Source organism: Vombatus ursinus, unplaced genomic scaffold (genome assembly GCF_900497805.2).
Source record: "Vombatus ursinus unplaced genomic scaffold, bare-nosed wombat genome assembly UNPS02014772.1, whole genome shotgun sequence".
In the NCBI taxonomy this organism is placed as follows: Eukaryota; Metazoa; Chordata; class Mammalia; order Diprotodontia; family Vombatidae; genus Vombatus; species Vombatus ursinus.
The window spans coordinates 11,137,293-11,158,753 of NW_020954550.1; the positions used below are offsets into that span (position 1 = coordinate 11,137,293).

Genomic DNA, 21,461 nt, shown 5'->3' on the forward strand with positions numbered 1-21,461 from the left:
GTGAATTTGCTACCTCTGGACTCTAGATAATTATCCTACCCCACTTAAAGTAGATAAAAATATGCTACACTCCGATATATTTATCAGAAAAGATCCCATGTTGATTTTCACAAGGTGTGAACATGAACTAGATATTTCTCTAGCCGCAACAGAAAGTCTGTTCAAATTGGCTGAGGGACTTGGCCACACCCTATGGGGCCTGTATAAAACCATCAAGCTAGTTGGCATAGTGGCGTCAAGTGGTTGGCAGTAAAGAGGAGAGACTGTGCCAGCTGAACCCCTGAGAAAGAATCCATTAGTGGGGAGGAGCAGAGCCCAAGGAACCTGTCTCAGGTTCTGTCTTCTTCCCAACCCCCTTGGCTGGAGGGGCATCTGAAGGGTGTAGTTTTTACCTTGTAGTTTTTACCTTTACAAGCAACCTCCCCAATGGCTGATGGCAGGCATGGTGGACATCGGAAACCAAGAATAGACTAGATTCAATTAGGAAAGCAAAAGCAAGTCTCTATAAAGAACCTAGCAGAAAAGCAAAACCATACCTAGGGAAAACATTTTGGGAACTCCAGCAAAAGGGGCTCAAGGAGCAGTGAGTTACCCCTTTGTCACCTGTCCTCTTTAAGCTTGAGCCAACTTTCTCCCGGACTCTGCATGTACTAGTGGGAGCAGGTGTCACAGACTTGGGGGAACGTATGTACCACCTGTACCAATAATACCACTGCACTAAATACCCCTTTCTAAAAGAACCTTAAAAGTCTGGTTGACTTACTCAAACTAATAAACATGGCAGAAAGCATACTGGTAGAGGGGCTTGGAATCTATGTGGTACTAGAAAGACAGCCCCCAACTTATCAGGGTTACCCCTTAGTGCCCTATGGGAATGTAGTGGCTGTATTCTAGGAATCCAGAATGTATATACATATATACACACACACACATATGCATGTATTTATGTATGTATGCATGTATGTGAGGGCAGTTAGGTGGAACAGTGATTAGAGGGCTAGATCCAGAGTCAGGAAGACTCCTCTTCTTAGTTCAAATCTGGCCTCAGATACTACCTGTGTGACCCTAGACAAGTCACTTAACTCTGTTTACCTCAGTGTCCTCATCTGTAAAATGAGCTAGAGAAGGAAATGACAAACCACTCAAGTATCTTTGCCAAGAAAACCCCAAATGGGGTCACAAAGAGTTGGACGTGACTAAGAACATCTCAACAACAACAAAAACCTTCATAATTATTATGATTGCACCCCAACCAGACTACATTAGGTGCTGCCTAACAACAACAAAAAAATTAGCATTTATATAGTACGTTAATCTCACAAATACTTTTCTGACAATGATTTTGTGAGCCAGATAGTACAAGAATCAATATCCCCATTTTATAGAAGAGAGAACTGAGGCTCAGAGATGTTAAGTGACTTTCTCAGAGTTACACTACTAATAAATGTCATATTTAGACCTTCACATGAATAATTTGACTTTTAACTGCTGAGAGGCAGAGTAGTACAGTAGAAAGAATATTAGCTTTTGAGTCAGAGGACCTGGTTGAAATTCTGATATGCCCACTTCCTACCTATTTTACCTTGTGCAAGTTGTCTGGGCTTTGGTTTTCCCATTTATAAAATGAGGGTGTTGGACTAGATGACCTCTACAAGTCCCTTCTGGTTCTAAATCAATTATTCTGTGATCTTCTCACTACATCTTGCTATCATGCCTTCCAAACCATGACACAGAAACAATGGACAGAACAATAAGGGATTCCAGGCACTTTTCATAAAGCTATGGAAAACAAAGCATCAGATCCATCAGCCAATTCATAAAAAACAAGTTGACTGATTAGGATCATTTGACCACAGTGTGTTTACTTTATGTACACTTGCGCTTAGCTCTGGAAACCACGTAGGGAATTATTTTCTGATTATGTGGTCTACTGTGGTGCTGAAATTAATTGCACACCTAATTCAGCACAGAACAAGTATTTCATAGCTGTGGAGCACTGACCTCATAAGAATATTTGTATCCGGCCTCCAGGAAGAGCACAGCAAGGCCGTGTCCCAGCCACCCGCAGCTCCTGGGCAGGGGCAACCTTAGGCTTCAGAGATTGAGAGGAACAATGAAAATCTGGGAAATCAGGTGCTGCCTGTTTCAATATTCAGATCCATTTTCTCCTCAACCACTGAAAGGCAGGGTCACCTGAGTACTTATGAGATGCCTACATTATATTCCTACAGATACCCCGTGGCATGGGGGTGTGGTTGGCAGAGCAGGGAGGCAATGATGGATGTCACACCTCTCTAAAGTCTACCACTTTTAAGGTATAAGTTTTACAGGTTTCCCCTGTATTCTCACAAAGGTGCCCAGTCAACCATGATTACTAAGAAGACTATCACTGCATTATAGGCCAGGTCTGATTGGGCTATGGTAACTTAGGTCCATTATTGGAACCAAATGGAACATTTGTAGGTCATTCAACAGTTAACAAAGGGAGGTTCGTAGCCATAGCATAGAAAGGACACTCAACAGGGATATAGCAAATAGAGAGTACTTCCCGAGTCCCCACCCCCACTTCAATTCTGTATGGAAATCACCTGGTCAGCAGGGCAGGCTATGGTTATTCAAGTGGCCTTGGGACATTCACTATGTATAAGGGCCTGAAACACATAGGTGGGCTTTTTTATGCCCTTACATGATCAGCTGTTCTATGTCCTTTAAAACCATAACATGACTTTGAGAATACAGTGCCCTGAAAGCAGTAGGTGCTCAGTAAATTCTGCTGACTGATTCACTGTGAAGCACTAAACGTGGCACCCACAGTCCCCAAAATTCATCAATCATCTTGGCTAGCATTCCCTGATTTTTTCATTCTCCCCACTTCACAACATGGATGATAGGTGGAGCTCTGACGGATTATTATTGCTATGACTTATTCACTGCCTTCAAGTCATGCTGCACCCTGGCAACACATGCACTGAAATATAAGGCTCTTTTTTGTGTGTTTTCTATGACGTCTTTCCATTCTTTGTGGGTTGTTGTTTTCTCCCTGTCACCATGCTCTTATTGCATTATAAATGTATTTTAGTCTTTGCAATGTGTGCTTTTTTCATTTGACTCAGATATTCCCTTATACTGTTCCTGTAAACTCCCTTAATCAGATGCTGAATCCACTGGGGCCTCTGTAGCTAATGCTCTTTTCACAGGGCCTGAGTTCATTCTGTATTTTCCAGAACTCTGATTTATTTGTTACTCATTAGACCATCTTGGGCTTCCTTGGTCCCAGTAGGTTTTGAATTGACTTCTAACTTTGTCTCGGCATTTCTCCATCCTTTCCCTGCTGTGATTATATTTCATTTACACAATATTATGTGTGTATTTGTCATCTGAAGTATCTTGGGGAATGGGAGCTCATGCTTTCATGGACACTAGGGAGAGGAGAGAGAGTGGAGATACTCTAAATGGAGCTTGGTTACTTGACATGATATGCTGTCTCAGAAAAGGGGAAAATAACCAGACAGGGATACAGTACCTGTCAAAGGTGAAGAGAGAGAAGAAAGAAAAAGAAGGAAGGAGAGGTAAATGATGAGATCACTTGGGTTATAGGGAATTATAATGATGATGATGATGATGATAATAATAATAATAATAATAATAATAGTGATAATGATAATAGACATTTGCAAACTACTTTAAAGCTTTCAAAACATTCTATTTCATTTGCCTCATGACCATGAGATTGGTACCATAGATATTTCTTGAGGGCAAGAATGTGTCTATTTTTCACATGAGGAAACTGAGCCTCAGAGAAGTCAAGTGACTTGCTCAATGTCACACAGCTAATAAGGGTTTGAAGTAGGAACTGAACAAAGGTATCCCTGAGTCACGATTCGGCTTTCTTGTCTGCATCAAACTCAAAAAGAAACACTAGATCATCTGTAAGGATCCCTGCTGCTTGCCTATCGACTTAGAGAACCACATATATACATTATCTATGTTCTAGTGTATTTCCTTTTATTTTGTTAAATTCTATTATTTTTATTATGTTTGTCAAATATTTTCTAATTACATTTTAATCTGGTTTGGGGACCCTGAAGAAGGTCGAACCATGAGCCACATGTTTAGTGCCATATCGCACAGCCCCTTGAAAGGGAAGGCTTAGGGTTAAACTGCAGGGGCTCTCACCTCGGGGATTACTCCAGGAAGGCAGAGAGGCTGCCTTAATTGAAGGCAATGGGCTGAAACAGGGAAGGTCAAAATCAAATTGCTGTCACCTGATTCCTTTAAAATGGTGCTTAGATTTCCCGACAATGATATGAATAAAATTCACAGTCTCACTTCTTCCACAACACACAATTCAATTCAACAGCCATTATTAAGCACCTCCACTGGTGGGGTGGGGAGGAGGGAAGGACACATAAGCCCATAAACTGCACGGAAAAGAGTAAAGGAAAGTGTAAGAGGTGTGTATACGGCCGACTTGCATTATACACTATCCATACTCAGACTTTATGCTAACATGGAACAATTTCTGCCCTCAAGGAGCTAAAATCCTGGGGGGGGGGGGGGGGTGTAGGAGATTAGAAGGGGCCATACACTTGGAATGTAAAGATAAAATTGATACAAAGTAAATACACAGCATGTGGGGGTGATGGGGCAGCGCATTAACATCTGGAGGAGGGGCCAGGATGAGGTTGATTCCTCACTTCCCTAACGAAACTGCACTTGGGCTCCTAAGCCTTGAAAAGAGCCAGGGCCTAAGAAGCAGAGGTGAGGGGCACATAGCTCCCCTGGTTGCCCTCCTGACTTTCCATCGTGCAAAGAAACCTCTTCACCCAGGGAGTTTCACTGTATGCCTGGACTTCTCCAGTGGGAAATACCCTTCATGGCAGGTACCTCGAACAACTTCCATTTTAAGGAGCCCTCCCAGGCTACCCGTGTCATCCAACCTCTCAAGTCTGTACTTCTGATTCTCTGGACTTTCTGTACCATCCCCCTTACTCTGCCCCCACCCCTGCACTCCCTGGGCTAAAGTACCTTCATCTCTTCCCTGTCCCCACCCCCCTTTCAGCTTTCTTTGACTTCGGCTTTCCCCATTAGAATGTAAACTCCTTAAGGGCAGGGAATATCTTTCTTTCTGCTTATATTGATATTGAGGCAGCTGTCACAGTGATCTTGGAGTCAGGAAGACCTGAGTTCAAATTCGCCCTCACTAGCTATGTGACTCTGGGCAAGTACTTTATCCTCTGTTTACCTCAGTTTTCCTATCTGTGAGTAATAAGAGCAACTTCCTCCCAGTTTTATTGTGAGGATCAAATTAGATGAAAATTGTAAGGTGCTTAGCATAGTGTACACATTGGCACATAGTAAATCCTATAAAACGTTAGCTATCATTATTACCTCCCAGGGAGATATTTATAAAGCACTTAGCATTAGATGTCTGATACACAGTAGGTGCTATATGTTAGCTATTATTATTATTATTATTATTATTATTATTATTATTATTATTGCCAGGGCTTAGCACAGTGCCTGGAACATAGTAAGTGCTTAATGAATGCTTGCTGATTGTAGGTGATGTTGACTTTATTCCAGGCATGGGGCATCATCTGTGGAAAGGCGTGGAGATGGGAGATAAAGGGACATGTGAGAGGGACAACCAGAAGGTCAGATTGGCTAGAAAGTGGGATGTGTGAAAGAGAGAAATATGTAATCAGTCTAGAAAGAGAAGTTGGAAACAAATTGTAAATGACAGAGGAGTTTCTACTTTATACTAAGATAACAGGGAGTCTCTGAAGTTTTTTGATCAGAAGAGTAACCCAGCCAGATCTGTGCTTTGGGTATCTCTGTGTGGCAGCAGTCTAGGGGATGAACTGGAGAAAGAAGGCACACAGAGGAAAAAGAAAAACACTGTGCAGTTCTTCAAAACCACTTTTGACCTGATATAGTTTAACCTTCTTCCTTAAGTATGGGTTTTTGTCTTACATTATTGTAATTAAATTAAATTGGATTATTAAATTAAATTTTGTCTGGACATAATAAGAAAGAACCATTTCAGCATCATTTTTCTTCATTTCTTTGGCAATTTTTTTGATCTTGTGAAGTACCAAAGGCATCCAGGTAGACCATGCCAATCAGGCTTATTCAACCTCGACAACTCAGCAGGACAATATAGAAAGAAAGGAGGGAGCTCCACTGAAGCCCTTATTAAGTGCTGAGGGTAATTATCATTTGCTTAATTGGCAGAGAGGAGCTGTAGCCATCACAAATTCTAATTTCTCAGTACCCACACTGGGGCTCACTTTAAAATTAGTTCAAAGACTTTTTTTCCCCTCTAGAAATTACTCATAAGCACAGAGAGTGACCACTAGGTGCCTTTGCTATATAGAGGGAAAATTTATATTATAATCACATTTTCAGGTAGTCAAAATAAATTTCATATATGCTATACCCATAATGAATGGTGTCTGTGAGGTAGCAGGATCACAGAGACAAATGAAATGGACAGATCACCACCAGACTTGGATTTTCTCTCTTTGTTCCAACATTGCTTCCTACCAACATTTTTTTTTCTAGAGGTACCCACCAAAAGCCAGACTGATGGATAGTAGGGGGAATCCTTTTCTGGGTGGAAATGCTAATAAGCAACGAAATATAATATTATTAATAATAATAATAATAATTTTCTTGGATGTTCATTGTTTCAGTCGTGCCTCACTCTTCATGACCCTATTTGGGGTTTTCTTGGCAAAGATACTAGATGGTTTACCATTTCCTTCTCCAGCTCATTTTACAGATGAGGAAACTGAGGCAAACAGGGTTAAGTGTTTAGCCCAGGGTCACATAGCTAGTAAGTGTCTGAGCCAGATTTGAACTCAGATCCTACTGACTCCAGGCCTGGTATTCTATCCACTGTGGCACCTAGCTACCCTAAGATCAAGATGGGAAACAACAGTTTTCCTGGAGCTTTGGGGCAATAGAGTTAATAATCAGAGAAATTCCAGTTCTGCTGCTTTCTACATGTGACTGAGCATAAGACACTCCAACTCTGTTGGCCTTGTCTCAGTTTCCTCATCTGTAAAATTAAATTGCTTTAGATCTCCTCGAAAGTCCCTTTCAACTCCAAACCTCCTAATATGACTTCCCTGCCTTTTGGTAAGGTTATAACAGAAAACTTCAGAGACGATCACAAGGTGAGAGGTAGAAGGGACCTTAGAGAGCATCTATTCCAACTCCCCTCATTTTATGGATATTGGAAACTGCGGCTCAGAGTGGTTACATGATTTAAATAATCAAGGCCACAAAGTGAATCTGTGGCAGGAGGGGCAGTAAAATTGAAAGCTTCCTCCAGTACCTGGCTGTCTCCCTATCTCTAGCAAGACAAGCTAATCTAGCATCTTATGATTCTTACCAAAAAGTTCTTCCTAATGACTAACCTTTGCCCTTTTTTACAGCACTGAAATGAGATGTTATTGTTATTATATATACTAGAGGAAGGGAAATGAACTCATCTAGGCGATACTGCCCCCTTTCAAAAACAGGGTTTTTGGAGGAGGGAGAATAAGGGGAGCTGTTCTCCGTTCTAAATTGTACCTAGTTCAATTCGGTTCCCAGCTCTATTTTTCATTGTCCAAATAGATTTTTCCTTAATCACAGATTTTCGTGTAATCTCTCAATAAGTAACATGAGTAGGATTCATCTTCCCTACCCCTTAGTTTTTTGTTGCTTTGCTTGCTTTCTTGAAGAAGTGTCATTAATTTAGCCTACAGTGACTGATTTTTTTCTGAAGTTCTCCAGTTGTTTTTTCCCCTCAACATTTATGAATTACAAAACGCCTTCCTCTGAATGCCTCGAAAATGCTGCATCTCTTAATTCCCCCAAGTCTTCTCTGGAAGTTTAATATCCTTGTGCTGTAGCCTGAGAGCCCATTTCTTCCTCTGCTGATTTCTGCCCATCCGTGGCCACTGGTGACAAGCTCTCCCATCATTCTCAATCAGGGCTGCCCTGGCAGTCAGGAATAGATCTGGTACATATTATTATGCATGCAGGCTTCTGGGAACAGACAGAAGGTTATTCTCCAGTTTCCAATGACACTTTACCAGAAAGAACAGATAGTAGTGGCACCAGCTGATGTTTTCAATGTTTTTTTCTGAGGACAGGAACATGAAAACCACACAAATAAGCAAGGAGATCTAGCCTGTAATTATAGATGTATTCACTTAGTTGCAATGGAGAAAAGAACAGTGGCAGGAAAAACTAGGAATGATGTTTACAGTCCCCTACGATGTGGGTCCCTAGAAAACTTCTCTAGTCTGAAGCACTCTCTAGGTTAGCATCTACTTCAAATTATAGTTAATGGACCCCCAACAATGTGTATATTTTTACTGGCCAGCCAGCAAACATATGAATTCAAAGAAAAAGACTTTTAATTAAACAGCATAGCAAATAAGGTAAAAAGAGAAGATTCTCCCTCATAGTACACTCTTTCACAGGTTGCCACACTATAAAAAGATGGTACATGCATATAAAGAACATGCATAACCAGGGAACACATTTGGAGGGCCAACATGTAAAGGAAGTATCATTAGGCAGAGAACATGCATGTAGGGGCACAAGCAAGAAGCCTATATGGCCAGGGCACCTTATACCTCCAATAGTGCAGAGTCATCATCTGGTGATGTCATCATGCTGCTCTGAGTTGGGCACTGAATCTCCAGCCTGTAGTGGGGATGCCATTGTCTCTGCTGGGTGTTATATTCTAGCTCTTCCTTGCATTGCTTGGAATGCAATAACTCGACTGGTCTTTTGTTGGCCAAGCTGCTATCTTCTGGAGTCCAGCTACTTAACCTCTGTAGGCCAGCTTCTCTCTGCTATGGTGCAGTGGCGATAGAAAGCCTCTCACTGACAAGGACAAGCTAATTTTTAGTGCATTGCCTAGGGCTTGCAGACAGTGCTCCCATTTGGCAACCAGTAAAAACTAGCAAGAGCCTCTAGGTTACTTTTAAATCTATTCTTTTGAGCACCTTTGTCCTGGAGCCAACAGTAGGTCCTTGGACCCAGGAAATCTATTGACTTGATGTTAGAAAATTCCTTTTAATGCCTGTTAAATTGCTGGTTGTGATTTTTTACCTCCCCCCCCAAATTTCAGGGACAATACCCTCTAAAATCTCATAGAAGCTATTCTGGAACTGAAGTGATAAATCTCTCCCAACTAACTGTCCATGATTCTCCTCAATTGACATGCAAATGAATTTAGGCATGAGAACAAAAAGGACTGGATGAAACTGACAGGCCATCTGTTCCCCCCACCCCCCACACAAGCACAATACTCATCCCACCCCATTCTACACCTCTACCTTTTTTATGTATAGCTGCTTGATATAAAATTGATTACAAACTTTATTATTTACACTACATTTACAACTTAGAAAATGTTTGAGATTTTTTTTTTTTTTTTTACCAAAAGATCTCATGAAACTTTCTCCCAAGAAGTAAAGGAATTGTAATTTACTTCAATGGAGAGAGTGGTCATATGGATGAAATCACGTATCTTCTGAAGTATAACTTTAGTCATGAGAAACACGAGGACTGAAAAGAAATGGCCTCAACATGGAGTTATAGCTTCATTAATTTTAGGGGCTTTTGTGTTGTTGTTGCATCATTTTCAATCTTACCTGACTCTCTGTGACCCCATTTCTTGGTGGAGATACTGGAGTGGTTTGCCATTTCCTTCTCCAGTTCATTTTACAGATGAGGAAACTGAGGCAAACAGGGTTAAGTGACTTGCCATTTCCTTCTGCAGTTGTCTGAGACCAGATTTGAAATCAGGAAGATAAGTCTTCCTGACTCTAGGCCTGGTGCTCTATCCACTGTACCACCTAGCTGCCCTTTAGGGACTTTACAGACAATTCCACATCCCACTTTCTATTGCTACTCATTAAGGTCACAAATCTGATGGAAGGCCCCCAAAATGGGCAAATGTAAGGCCTGAAGAACATGAAGTATGGGGGAAAGGCTGGCAAGTTTTATTGTCCCTCTATCTCTGAACTGATCAAGTTGAAGTAGCAAGTTAGGCCCATTCCACAAGTTTCTAAGAAACAACTCCAATGAAAACAAAACTGTTCAGCCTTGGCTATGTTTCACAAGATGATCACCAGATTTCTGCTAGGCACATTCACAGTCTCCTTTCCATTCCTGTGTTTGCAAACACAAGCTAAGTTCAAGGGGTCTTGTGAACAAGGACCTTGTTCATTTCTCAGTTCTTTACAGAACCTCCATGCCAGGACACAATTCACAAAATATGAAAAACCATATTGCAAAAAAGCAGGTAAGTTTAACCCCACACCTCTCTGAACTTTGACTTCCTAGATCTATAAAATGAGAACTATAACACCTGTAATCCCTTCTCTCCTCAGAGTACAAAGTGGTATTTGGGGGGAGGGGGTGAAGGGGTGGTAGGGTGGACTGAGAAATGTTGGTATATTTGTTCTTGCTGTATGTTTGGGGAAAATATTCCTTTGTAAAAGTTAATTCGACTTAAATAGTTAAATGGAACTGGATAGCTTAGACTCCTAACAGGGAACAGCTTAGTAGGGGCTTGAGTTGGTGGCAAAGAGGAGGGATCCCATCCCCCACCTCCGAAGGGCATAGGAGAACACTAGGGAAAGAGTGGAAATGTAACACCCCTGGCCCTCAGGCATTTGGGGCAAGAGTAATCACTGTTGCACCAAGACTGTAGTCATCCAGTAAAGAGACTAGAAATGAGGGCCCAAAGGATCATCCTATGACTAAAGCACAGAAGCTTTAGTCACTGGACTGTTGTGATACCTATTGTTTAAAAAAAAAAAAGCTCCTCAGAGGTTGTTTTTGTCTCATTACTGTTAATTGGCTGTGTTTCATATAGGTGAGGCTATCAGACACCTGCCCTTTAAGTAAAAGAGAAGTAAGTACATGTATCTACTTTGTACTATCATGACCATTCTGAAATAATAATTCATGGTCTTTTGTTCATAATCACCCAGCTAGAGAACCAGTGAGAAAGCTAACTTTATACTCACAAACAATAAACTCTCTTCCCTCCTCCACTCCTCAGGTAGAAAGGTTTGTATGAATCCAAACTTAGTTTTAAGCCCAAAGCATTTTAATTGACCTAAATGGTGTCCTCTTCAGACAGTCCAATATTATAAAGATATAAAACCTTTTCCTGAATTTAAAATGATCACAATTAAAATTAAAACGTAACTATGCATATTTTATGAGGGCTTCCTTTTTCTTTTTTATTCAACAGGAGAGGAAATAAATAATATTTAATGGAATTCAATTTTATAAAACAAAAGCATATTCGAGGCCTGTTTGTGTTCCTATAGTATAAGTAAAGCTCTGTTGTGCTCTGTCTACTCTAGTCTAATGGGATAAAGGAAATGGAGCTTCTCATGCCTTCCCCAGGGAAATTATTATTATTACTATCAGAGATTTCATTTTGCTCTACTAAGTTCCTATTTCTCTGCCTCACTGTGGCACAGAGATGACCCTACGATCTCAAATACCATGGCCAATGGAATGTAAGCAGTAGATTCCAGAAGTTGGCCTAGCAAGTTGCAAAGGCATCAGATATGGGTCTGATGACAGACTGTTGCCTCACTAAGTCTGGAGAGGTTTGGGAGGACGTTGGTCATCAATTGGGCAATGAATTTTGGGGGCCCTGACAATTCAAGAAAACGTAAGAAGGGGATGGGGTAAGCCGAGCTATCTAAGTTAGTGGAGGGAACACCCTAGCATTTTGGCTAGTATGTCGTCCAGTAGGTGACATCTGTGACATCTTCTTTTTCTGATTCATCCCCCCCCAACTCTGAGTTTCTCTGTTCTCCATTAAACATTAATAACTAACATTTTACATAGTGCTATGAAGTTTGCAAAATGCTTCACATATATCCTCCAACTGTCCTCTGTCCCCATTGCCAACCCTCTACTGACATCTTCGGTAAGGGAAAAATATCTCAGAGGCCTGAGGAAGTGAGTCTGAAAGCCTTCTGACCTGGTACAGGGTAAAATGCATGGTGGTTGTGGACTGGATGATCTCAGATGTGCCTTTTCCCTCCAAGTGTATGTTCCTCTTATTTTATGGAGAGCTCAAAATGATGGTTTGGTTTATTATAGGTGAAGCTCCGAAGGGATGTTACAAATAGGTTGGGTTGTGGAAGGGGAAAAAATTAAACCCTACATGACTGCCTTTTGAATTCTTTCTTATATCAGGAAGTAATTGGAAAACAATAGCTTTTTTTTTTTTTAAGGTGTGGAGCACTAGTAATGAATGACACTCCCCAGAGTTTGTACTGAGTCCCTGAGTCAGGGAAATGCAGCTTACCACAATTAATTTAGAAGTTATTAAATAAGGACTTAATTTGCTAAATAAATCATTTTTGCTCACACACCAGAAGATTCTTCTCATTTCTTTCCCTCAACTGCAATCTATAATCATTCTTTCAACCTTTCATTCCAAAAAAATGTGCCCAGGAAGGAGTTGCTTCATTCACCTCATTTGCCTCTATGCCACAACCTTACTATCAATGACAGAGACATTCAGTTGGCCTAGGAAGAAACTTCCACTAAAGGGTCAACACTGACATGATGACCCAGATAGAAAGTCTTGTCTGTCTCTCACCAGTGAGATTAGCTGAACATACAAGCTTCACACTGACGTGAGTGGAGAGCCACACTGAAGCAAAAACAAGTATGAACACAAGTTACCATTGTTGAGCCCGGTGTGTCTATATGGCCTTTGTACTTGAACATAAAGATTCTGATTATAGTTGCTGTCAATATGTAGGTGTGGTTAAAAAGCCTCATGTATATGTATGTAAACATGCTTTATTCCCTACACATTCTCCTTACATGTGAAGAAGGTTCTCTGGGGTTTGCAGGCTTGGGGGGTGGGGAATGGAAGAAGGAAGCAGTAAATTTCCTCAGCTTTGTGACTTATTCCAGAGTGAAGATTCCTGAATTGGAGGTTCAACACTTACTCCCTCTCTCTATTTCTGGCCCGACCCCAGGTGCCTAGATCATGCTTCATTCCATCCGGCCATCCACCAGGACACTTGGGACTAACCAGCGTGGACATTTTGTTCTCTACTCAGCTTCCATGTATGTATCCCTTCTCTCCATCACTACCCCGAAACACATACCTTTTGCCTCTTGACCAAGGAATACTAATTGAATTGATATTTATGGGAATTAGAGAAAGGAGTGGAATAGGAATTAGAGAACCCCTCCTCCTTCCCCAGCCTGCCCTTGCTCAGATCCCACTGGAAACTTCCCTTCTCCTCAGCCCTCCTGTCAACATCACTTACCCTTACCTCCCCATCCCAAATGGTTACTGAACACTCATCCCACTCCCACAGGAAGAACACCCTAGAACATTTACTTTTCTCCTATCCTGAGGCCTCCTTCCTCCACAACAGTCTTGAGCCTAGGCTTTTCAAGCTCCCTAGCTACAGGGTGGACATGACTGTTCACAACAATTCATAAAGCAGAGAGGCACCAACTATAATCATTCCATTAAGATTGAGGACCCCCTGGCCTTACCATCTGTCCTGCCATTGCTCCCTAAGGACCATCTGCTCAGCTACTGCACCTTCAGACCTCCCTTACCACCCCCACCCCACCCCACCCTCACCATCACATTGTCATCTACTTTAGGGCCTTGCCATCTACCCTGGTGCAGGAACCCACAGACCCCTGGATCTTTCCATTTGTCCTAGCGCTAAATCCTTCCATAAATGTTGTCTGCCCCAATTAGAACAAGAGCAGAGATTGTCTTGCTTTTATATCTATCCCTCCATCCATTCATTTCTCTCTCTCTCTCTCTCTCTGTCTCTCTGTCTCTCTCTCTTTGTCTCTCTCTCTCATCCTACCTCTATTTCCTTATTGTTTAGCACAGGACTTGGCACATAGTAAGTGCTTAATAAATCCTTTTTAATTTATTCATTAATGCATGTGTTTACTCATTACCATTGCTAATAGGAAGGACGTGACAATTTACTGCCGGATGGCTCCATTCACAACCCCTCCGACTGCCTAGATCAAAGCTTCTTTTCCTTGGCCACTGCCTCCAAGAATGGGTTGCATCCCTATAGTAGAATTTAAATTCCTTGAGGGCAAGAACTTTATATTTCTTTGTATCTGGAACTTATGACAAAGATCTGCACAAAGTCTGTGCTGAAAAAAATGGCCTGCTGATTACCTGATTCTTTGACTTATGACTGGTATCATCATCTGTGGAGCTTGTTGATATTTGCCTCACACCTCCGAGTTCTGGATTTGGGGTTGTTCAGAAGCCATGGATACAGATATGCCTGGACAGACATATCTGTTGTTGCTCTTGACAATGAAGAAGTGGAGGATGGCAGAAATCCTAGAATTATGGGATCATAGATCTAGATCTTGGGGGACCCCAGAGGCCATCCAGTTTAACCCCCTCATTTTACAAATGAGGAAACTGAGGCCCAAGGAGGGACCTTAGTTGAATGATTTTCTAAGGTCACATAGACAGTCTAAGAGAGCATATTTGCATAGATATACATGGTGGTTGTTGTTGTTCAGTTATTTTTCAATTGTTTTTGACTCTTCATGATCCCATTTAGGGTTTTCTTGGCAAAGATACTGGAGTAGTTTGCCATTTCTTTCTCCAGCTCATTTTACAGATAGGGTAACTGAGGCAAACAGGGTTAAGTGACTTGCCCAGCGTCACACATCTAGGAAGTGTCTGAATCCAGATTTGAACTCAGGAAGATGAGTTTTCCTGATTCCAGGCTGGGTACTCTATCCACTGTGCCACTAGCTGTCCCCTATATATACAGTAGTGTATGGCTTTGAGGGGTTTCTTTTTCACTAACATTTTTTGACATGTTTTATAGTATAGTTTTTTCTTCTATATTCATATGCCCTCAGCTCATAGAGACTGACAGCCTATAAGTCCAGTTCCTCAACGGACACTCAAAACTCTCTGCAATCTAACCCCAACCTACCCATTCCTCAATCCATGTATGGGAAGATCTTTTCACAGTACCTTCAAACCTTCATTCTCTCTTCTACTCCAAGCCTTTGCTCATACTAATAGCCCTTCAGTCCTTCCTCTTTCCTCCTCATCCCTGGAATACCCTTCCTCTTATTCAAATCCTAGTTATCCTCCTGGATGCAGGTCACATCCCATTTCTTCCTCCATGCCTTCCATGCCTTCCCTCCTCTCCCCTCCTCCACTGATCCCTCTTTCTTTGAATTCTGATCCTGGTAGGGACTATCTCTTATGATTCTGTGGGGAGAGTAGTGATTTTGTTGCTGGCAAGAATGAAGACCAAGAAGTCACTAACTCCACCTGCCTCTGCAGTCTTGTTCAGTGAAATTCCAGAGCTGACCCATGACCCCTGGGCAGCAACCAGAGGCATGACAATAGTTGAAAGAAGTCTCAAAGAGAATGTTCTCAACATAACCTCAAAGAGCAGATTGAGTCTAAGGAGTAGGCTAAGGCAGAAAGAAAGCAGTTTAAAAAATAACCTAATGACCTGGTCTGGTTTTTGAAAACTGGATAGGTGTAGCTATGGAGCAAGGGCTATGTGGGTACTGCACAGGATTTTAGGACAGCAGCCCAACCAAGAGAATTGAAAATATAGCATCTGGGAAGTACATTTTCTCCAACCAGCAAGAAGTTGGAAACAGGGGAAATGGGAAAGGGCCATTAGGTCCCAGGAAGAATTACTCATACTTCATGTTAGAGTCCATTTTCCCCTTGAAAATTTGATTTATATGAAGCGGCACAATAGAGAATAGCCCATGGGTGGACACACCCAAGTTGCAGCACATCATTTACTGAGTTCACTAGAACAGTTGATTACCTCTGTGGCCCTGAAGTGGGTGTCACAAGAGACAGGTTTCAGCGGGGCTGCTCCCCTACAAACATGAGTTGCTTTGGTTAGGACCATAGTCTTCAAGCTAGTAAGGACTTTAGAGGTCTTTTAGTCCAATATCCTTATTTTTAAAGACTAGATAACTGAGGTCCAGAAAAGTTAAGCAGCTTGACCAAGGTCACACAGATAGTAAGTAGCAAAGTCAAATTCTCTTGGGTCTAATTCCAGTGTTCTTGCCACTGAACTGCACTTTGTCCACATGCCCTCTTTCAAGAATGTCCCTAGTTGGGGCAAGTAGGTAGTGAAATGGATAGAGCACCGGCCCTGGATTCAGCAGAACCTGAGTTCAAATCCGGCCTCAGACAACACTCAGTAGCTGTGTGACTTTGGGCAAATCAACCTCAATTACCTCACCAAAAAAAACCCCAAAAAAACCCCCCAAAACAAAAAATAAGAATGTCCCTAGTTACATATTTCATATTGCCATTCCCACTAGTGGTATATGACTCCATGGGAATATGTACCTGTGGGTGAGTGAGTAGATGCTGACCCAAAATATGAGTTGAACCTGAGGGTAGCTTTTTGGGTGGAGGGTATGATCAAGGGGTACATTTCTTGTAATTTTTATCAGTGCCTTGCTTTATTTTACATTTAAATGTCCTCAAATACTTGTCAAGTATATGAATGAATGAATGGCTGAATCTTCCACATTTTCTCTTAACCACCACTCCTCATTTTATTTCTTTTTGTGTCATAGGTATATCATTTACCCCAAAATGATATAGATCATTCTGGAAAATGGCATACCTACCTCTAAAAGGTCTCTGAAATGTATCATGGAGCCAATGGGGCTGTGTCTCTGTGTCTGTATACATGGTGGCAGGAGAATAAAGCCCAATAATTATTCCCACTTTTTGGACTTTTGCACTATCACCTTATACAGGGTCTGAGAGCTCAAATAATGCTGCATATGAATGGTTTGTATTTTAATAACAAATTCATCTGCATTTCTGGCAATTTGTGAAATGAGATACCTTTCCGATGAAACTGAAGAGATCCTAGCAGACATATGGATTTTAGCATCTCGGTGGTGTACATTTCTAAGCAACATTGCAACTGGATGTAAAGCCTGCAGATTTCTGGATGTATCTCACCATCTTCTGGGCTGTAACAAAAAGAAGGTGGAAAGCTGTTAATCCCCTTAAGGTTTCACTTATCAAACTTCAGTCCCACTCAAGAGAGAAGTGTTACACAAGGAGGATTCCTGAAAGCATTTAATCCATAGTATCCAGCCTTGCAAACAAATACTGCTGACACATTTCTCACTTAAAGTGCCCTGCTGACTAACAGCTCCTTAAACAAGCATCCCAAGGGTTTGTTTTCTCCCTGCAATAATATGGGAAATTTAAAATCATGAAGGTTTTAAATAATTTAAATACTTAGGCATTCTAAACCTGTCAACACACATTTCTGGACTTAAAACACACACACACAACACACACACACACACACACACACTCTAATCCTGAAAAATCCCCTAGCCTTCCATGAACCACTTGTGAAGATGCCTTCCCTGCCTGCCCATCCCCAACTAAATGAAGTGGAATCAAGTTTTGGAGGCTACTATACTGTTCTAGACATATTTCTTTTTATTTCCCTTAACATATTCTATATTCCAGCTAAATTGAATTACTGGATGTTCCCAGGACCTGACATCCCATCTCTCTCACCTCTGACCATTGGCACAAGCTGTCCCCAAGACTTGGAATGTACTCCCTTCTCATCTCTATCTCTTAGAACACTTATTTTCCTTCAGAGATTAGCTCAGCAGCTTCCTACAGGAAAATTTTCTAGATTCCTCTATTTCTCAGTGATTTCTCCTTCCTCAAATTATCATATGTGTATAAAACTAGATATTTACTCAAAAGTATCCTTTCAATGGAATGTAAGCCACTTGAGGGCAAAGTCTCTTTTGTTTTTGTTTTCTTTGTATCCCCAGTGTGTTGGACACTTAATGTATGCTTGTTAAATTTAATTTAGTTGAAAATAATTATGATGATTTTCAACACAAAGTTCCTCTAAAATCAGATGACCAGAAAGTGAAGACATGAATTTACTTGCATCAAGATTAAGGTGCTTTTCAGACTATTTTCCCTTATGGTCAACCATCTGTAACATGTTTGTTTTAATTGAGACATACTCTTTGTAAATAGAGTGGGGTAGGGGAAGGGGAGAGGGGAGAGAGGAGAAGGAAAAAGGGAAGAAAGGGGAAAAGTGGGAAGAGAAGGAAGGGGAAAAGGAGAGGATAGTTGGGAGGGAGTAGGGAAAGGAAGGGGAGAGGAGAGAGGTTGTGGAAAAGAGGGAGGGGAAGGAAGGGGGGAGGGGAGGGAAGGAGATTAATGAGAAAATTCCAGTATTGTTGATGAGTAAAATCAAGCTGCATAAATAGTGAATTTACTTACAGACATAGTCCAGGACATTGTGCTGAAATCCTTGTGGCTATCTAAAATGAGTATAATAGTCTTCCCTTCTGATTTTATTTTTTCACTGTTTTCACTGATATATTTCACTCACAATGAGAAAGTTCCCACCATTAAGGCAGATGGACCTCTCCTCCTCTGATAAGGTTACATCCAGTATGTGACAGAGGCAGAGCCTGAATTCAGGTTTCCTGACTCTATACCAATTATACCACACTGCCTCTTTGTTAACAACTCTTCCTTTCTGTTAATTGGCAAGAGACAAAGGTGGAAAGTGAAATGTACCAGCAGCTACAATCACACTATTAGGCAGTTTTGTTTAACCTTTTGGGGAATGCATTTTATTAGTGAGTTTGTATAGGTGCTGGGAAGTGTTTGCATCAAAACAAAATGTAAACCCCCAAATTATTTAATTAGTTGTAAAAAAAAAATAGAATACACAAAAAGAGTGACAAAGTGACTGAGCAGATAGAGGATTAGCCTTGGAGTCAGGAAGACCTGGGGTCTAGTCCTGCCTCTGGCACATACTAGTTGTGGATCCTGAACAAGTAACTTAAGCTTTCAGAGTTCCCTCAAGCAATTCCCTAAAATCAAGTTGTAGTTAACTTGGAGATCCAGTCATGGAGGAAATTTACACACTGGGAAATCCCCATAGTGATGAAATCACAGATTCAGACTAAAAAATAAAATAGGTAGGTAAGGTAAGATATTTGGACTAATTAGGGGATATCACTTAAGTTTTTGGGGGAGGTATTTTAGATAATTAAATTAAATTAAATAATTAAATAAATAAATAAAATTAAATTAAATAATTTTTCATTCCTACAAAATTTTCCTTCAAAAATTTTTGAAATTTTATTTTTGAAATAAAGCAAAAGAGCCAAGTTAAATTTAAGAGTGGAGGGGAGGGCAGAAAGCTCAAAGGTTAGTTGGACCACATTTCTGCTTAGATTGCATCTTTATTTCTCAATGCCATTCATCTGAAAATGCTGACCATGTTTAATTAAATAATGCAGGGGTTGGATTTGTCTTCTGCCTTAAGTGGGTCAGTGGCAAGATATCAGATGTAATTATTTTGAAAAAGATGGTGTATATGTTTTTTCTAAATTCTGGAGGCTGTCTCCTCAGGAAAAAGCCAGAATGGGGAAAATAGTTGGTCCTTATGCAGCACTTCGCAATCATAATTAATTCTGATTTCCAACGCCCATTTAAGAAATGAGGAAAAGCGCTTCCAACCATCTGATTACATAAGTAAGAAAAATGGCCCTGTCCGTAGCTGAGTGTGTGATGGGGGATGTAGTGAGTGAGCTAACTGTGGGAAAGACAGGTGCTTCAATATAACTACAAACCATCTAGTCCTTTGCTTTGCCTCCAGCTGAACAGATAAGAACAGCTTCCTCTCTCACTTCTGTCTCGGAAGTCCTGCCCTAGGCAAGACTTTGAAGCAGGCAAAAATGTCTTTGGTGAATGTCCCACTTTCTCTTTCAATGCCTTTCCCTTTCAACATTTCTGCGATTAGGTGGCAGCACGCAGGGCCTTCCAGCTGCTGTCCAGCTATCCTCTGCAGGGCTACATGCTCTTAATCTTCCCTGACCATCTTCGCTCTGCTCCACCTAAATTCATTTGCCCTGAATCCCTTTCTCGGGGCCTTATTACCCTCTAAAATGATACTGAGTGATCATGGTTAATGTACTAATTAATATATCAGAACTTTAACAGGAGTGTTGGAGAGGCTGTGCTTTCATTCAAAGAATGGCTAGAGGGGGCTCAAAGGAGCCCAGCTCTACACGTGGAAAGGGCCTCAGAGGCTGGCTAGACCCAACCCCCTCATTTTACTGATGAGGAAACAGAGACCCAGGAGGAAGGAAAATCAACTTGTCCGAGATTACAAAGATAATTACTGGCAATTGCAGGATTTGAACCCAGTCCTCTTATCTCAGAACCACTGTTTGTTTCTTGTATCTTGCTGCTTCCCAACGGGCATATTTTCAGCAGGCCGACCTTTCAGTGCTCCCAAAATAAGGCTACATTGGCAGCTGCTTATGTCACTTTTATGTGGTAGCTCTGCTGCTTCATGCAATATAATTAATAGCTAATATGCAGAGTTTTAAGGTTTACAAAGCACTTTGTATATTTTCTCATTTTACAGCATGCACATAGATGCAACAGAAATTGCTGGATATATTATAAACATGATGGGGAACACCCAGAAGCTCAGGATAATATCACATTAAGCAATGAAATATTACTGTTTTTAGAACTAAAAAAACATGTCTCTAGGAGCTTTCCTAAAACATAATTCAGAGTCTCAAAAGATCTCCAATTTCATCATGAGGGATATGTCCACCACTGACCACCATAGTGCCTCCATTCATCAGTGGGTGATTTCATGATTTGTTGTGGTAAAAAAAAGAAAAAAAACCTCATTACTGGGTGACCACTCTTCTGGAGATGAGGAAGGATGGAAACCAGTGTATGCCTCAGGCATAGCACTAAGCTCTTTTTGCCAATATCTCAGTTGATCCTCACAATAACATGGGAGGTAGGTATTACTATTATTCCCATTTTGCAGCTGAGGAAACTGAGGCAAAGAGAGGTTAAGTAACTTGCCCAGTTTCACCCAGCTAGGAATTATCTGAGGTCATATCTGAACTCAGGTCTTTCTGACTCCAACCGCAGCACTCTACCCACTGGGCAATCTAGTTGCCTCTCTGAGCTTAGCCAAGGTCAGTGTTTGACCTCTACACACACACTGAGGCAGTGGAGGAGGAGTTTAGTGGACAGTCCCTAAAATAGATAATTGCCTCATTAATTTAAAATACATCTAGAGAATCAGTATATATTATGTACCATTTTAAGATGAGGAAAACAGAGGTGAAACAGTTTATTTATTATAAATAATCGTTATCAGAGGTAGAACGACCTCTCACACATAATAGCGGTGGGATTCTGGGTTCAATCTGGTTCAATCTGGTTCAGTTGCTCAATGTCCCAGGAAACTCAAAGACCATACTGGAAAGAAGGTGCCAACCTGCACTGGTGGAGGGAGTTCCACATCAAGATCTCCCTACATGGATGAATCATTTTTTTA

The 21,461-nt window shown here is 41.1% G+C and overlaps 1 protein-coding gene across 1 annotated transcript in view; it reads right to left on the bottom strand.

Annotated features, from left to right (window-relative positions):
* The window catches only part of RGS7BP (regulator of G protein signaling 7 binding protein), a 111,028-nt gene that overhangs the window by 29,066 nt on the left and 60,501 nt on the right, over positions 1 to 21,461 (bottom strand). The window contains exon 3 of the mRNA XM_027863618.1: positions 16,925 to 17,055. Coding sequence (XP_027719419.1) covers positions 16,925 to 17,055 — 131 coding nt within the window. The remainder of the gene's footprint in view (positions 1 to 16,924; positions 17,056 to 21,461) is intronic.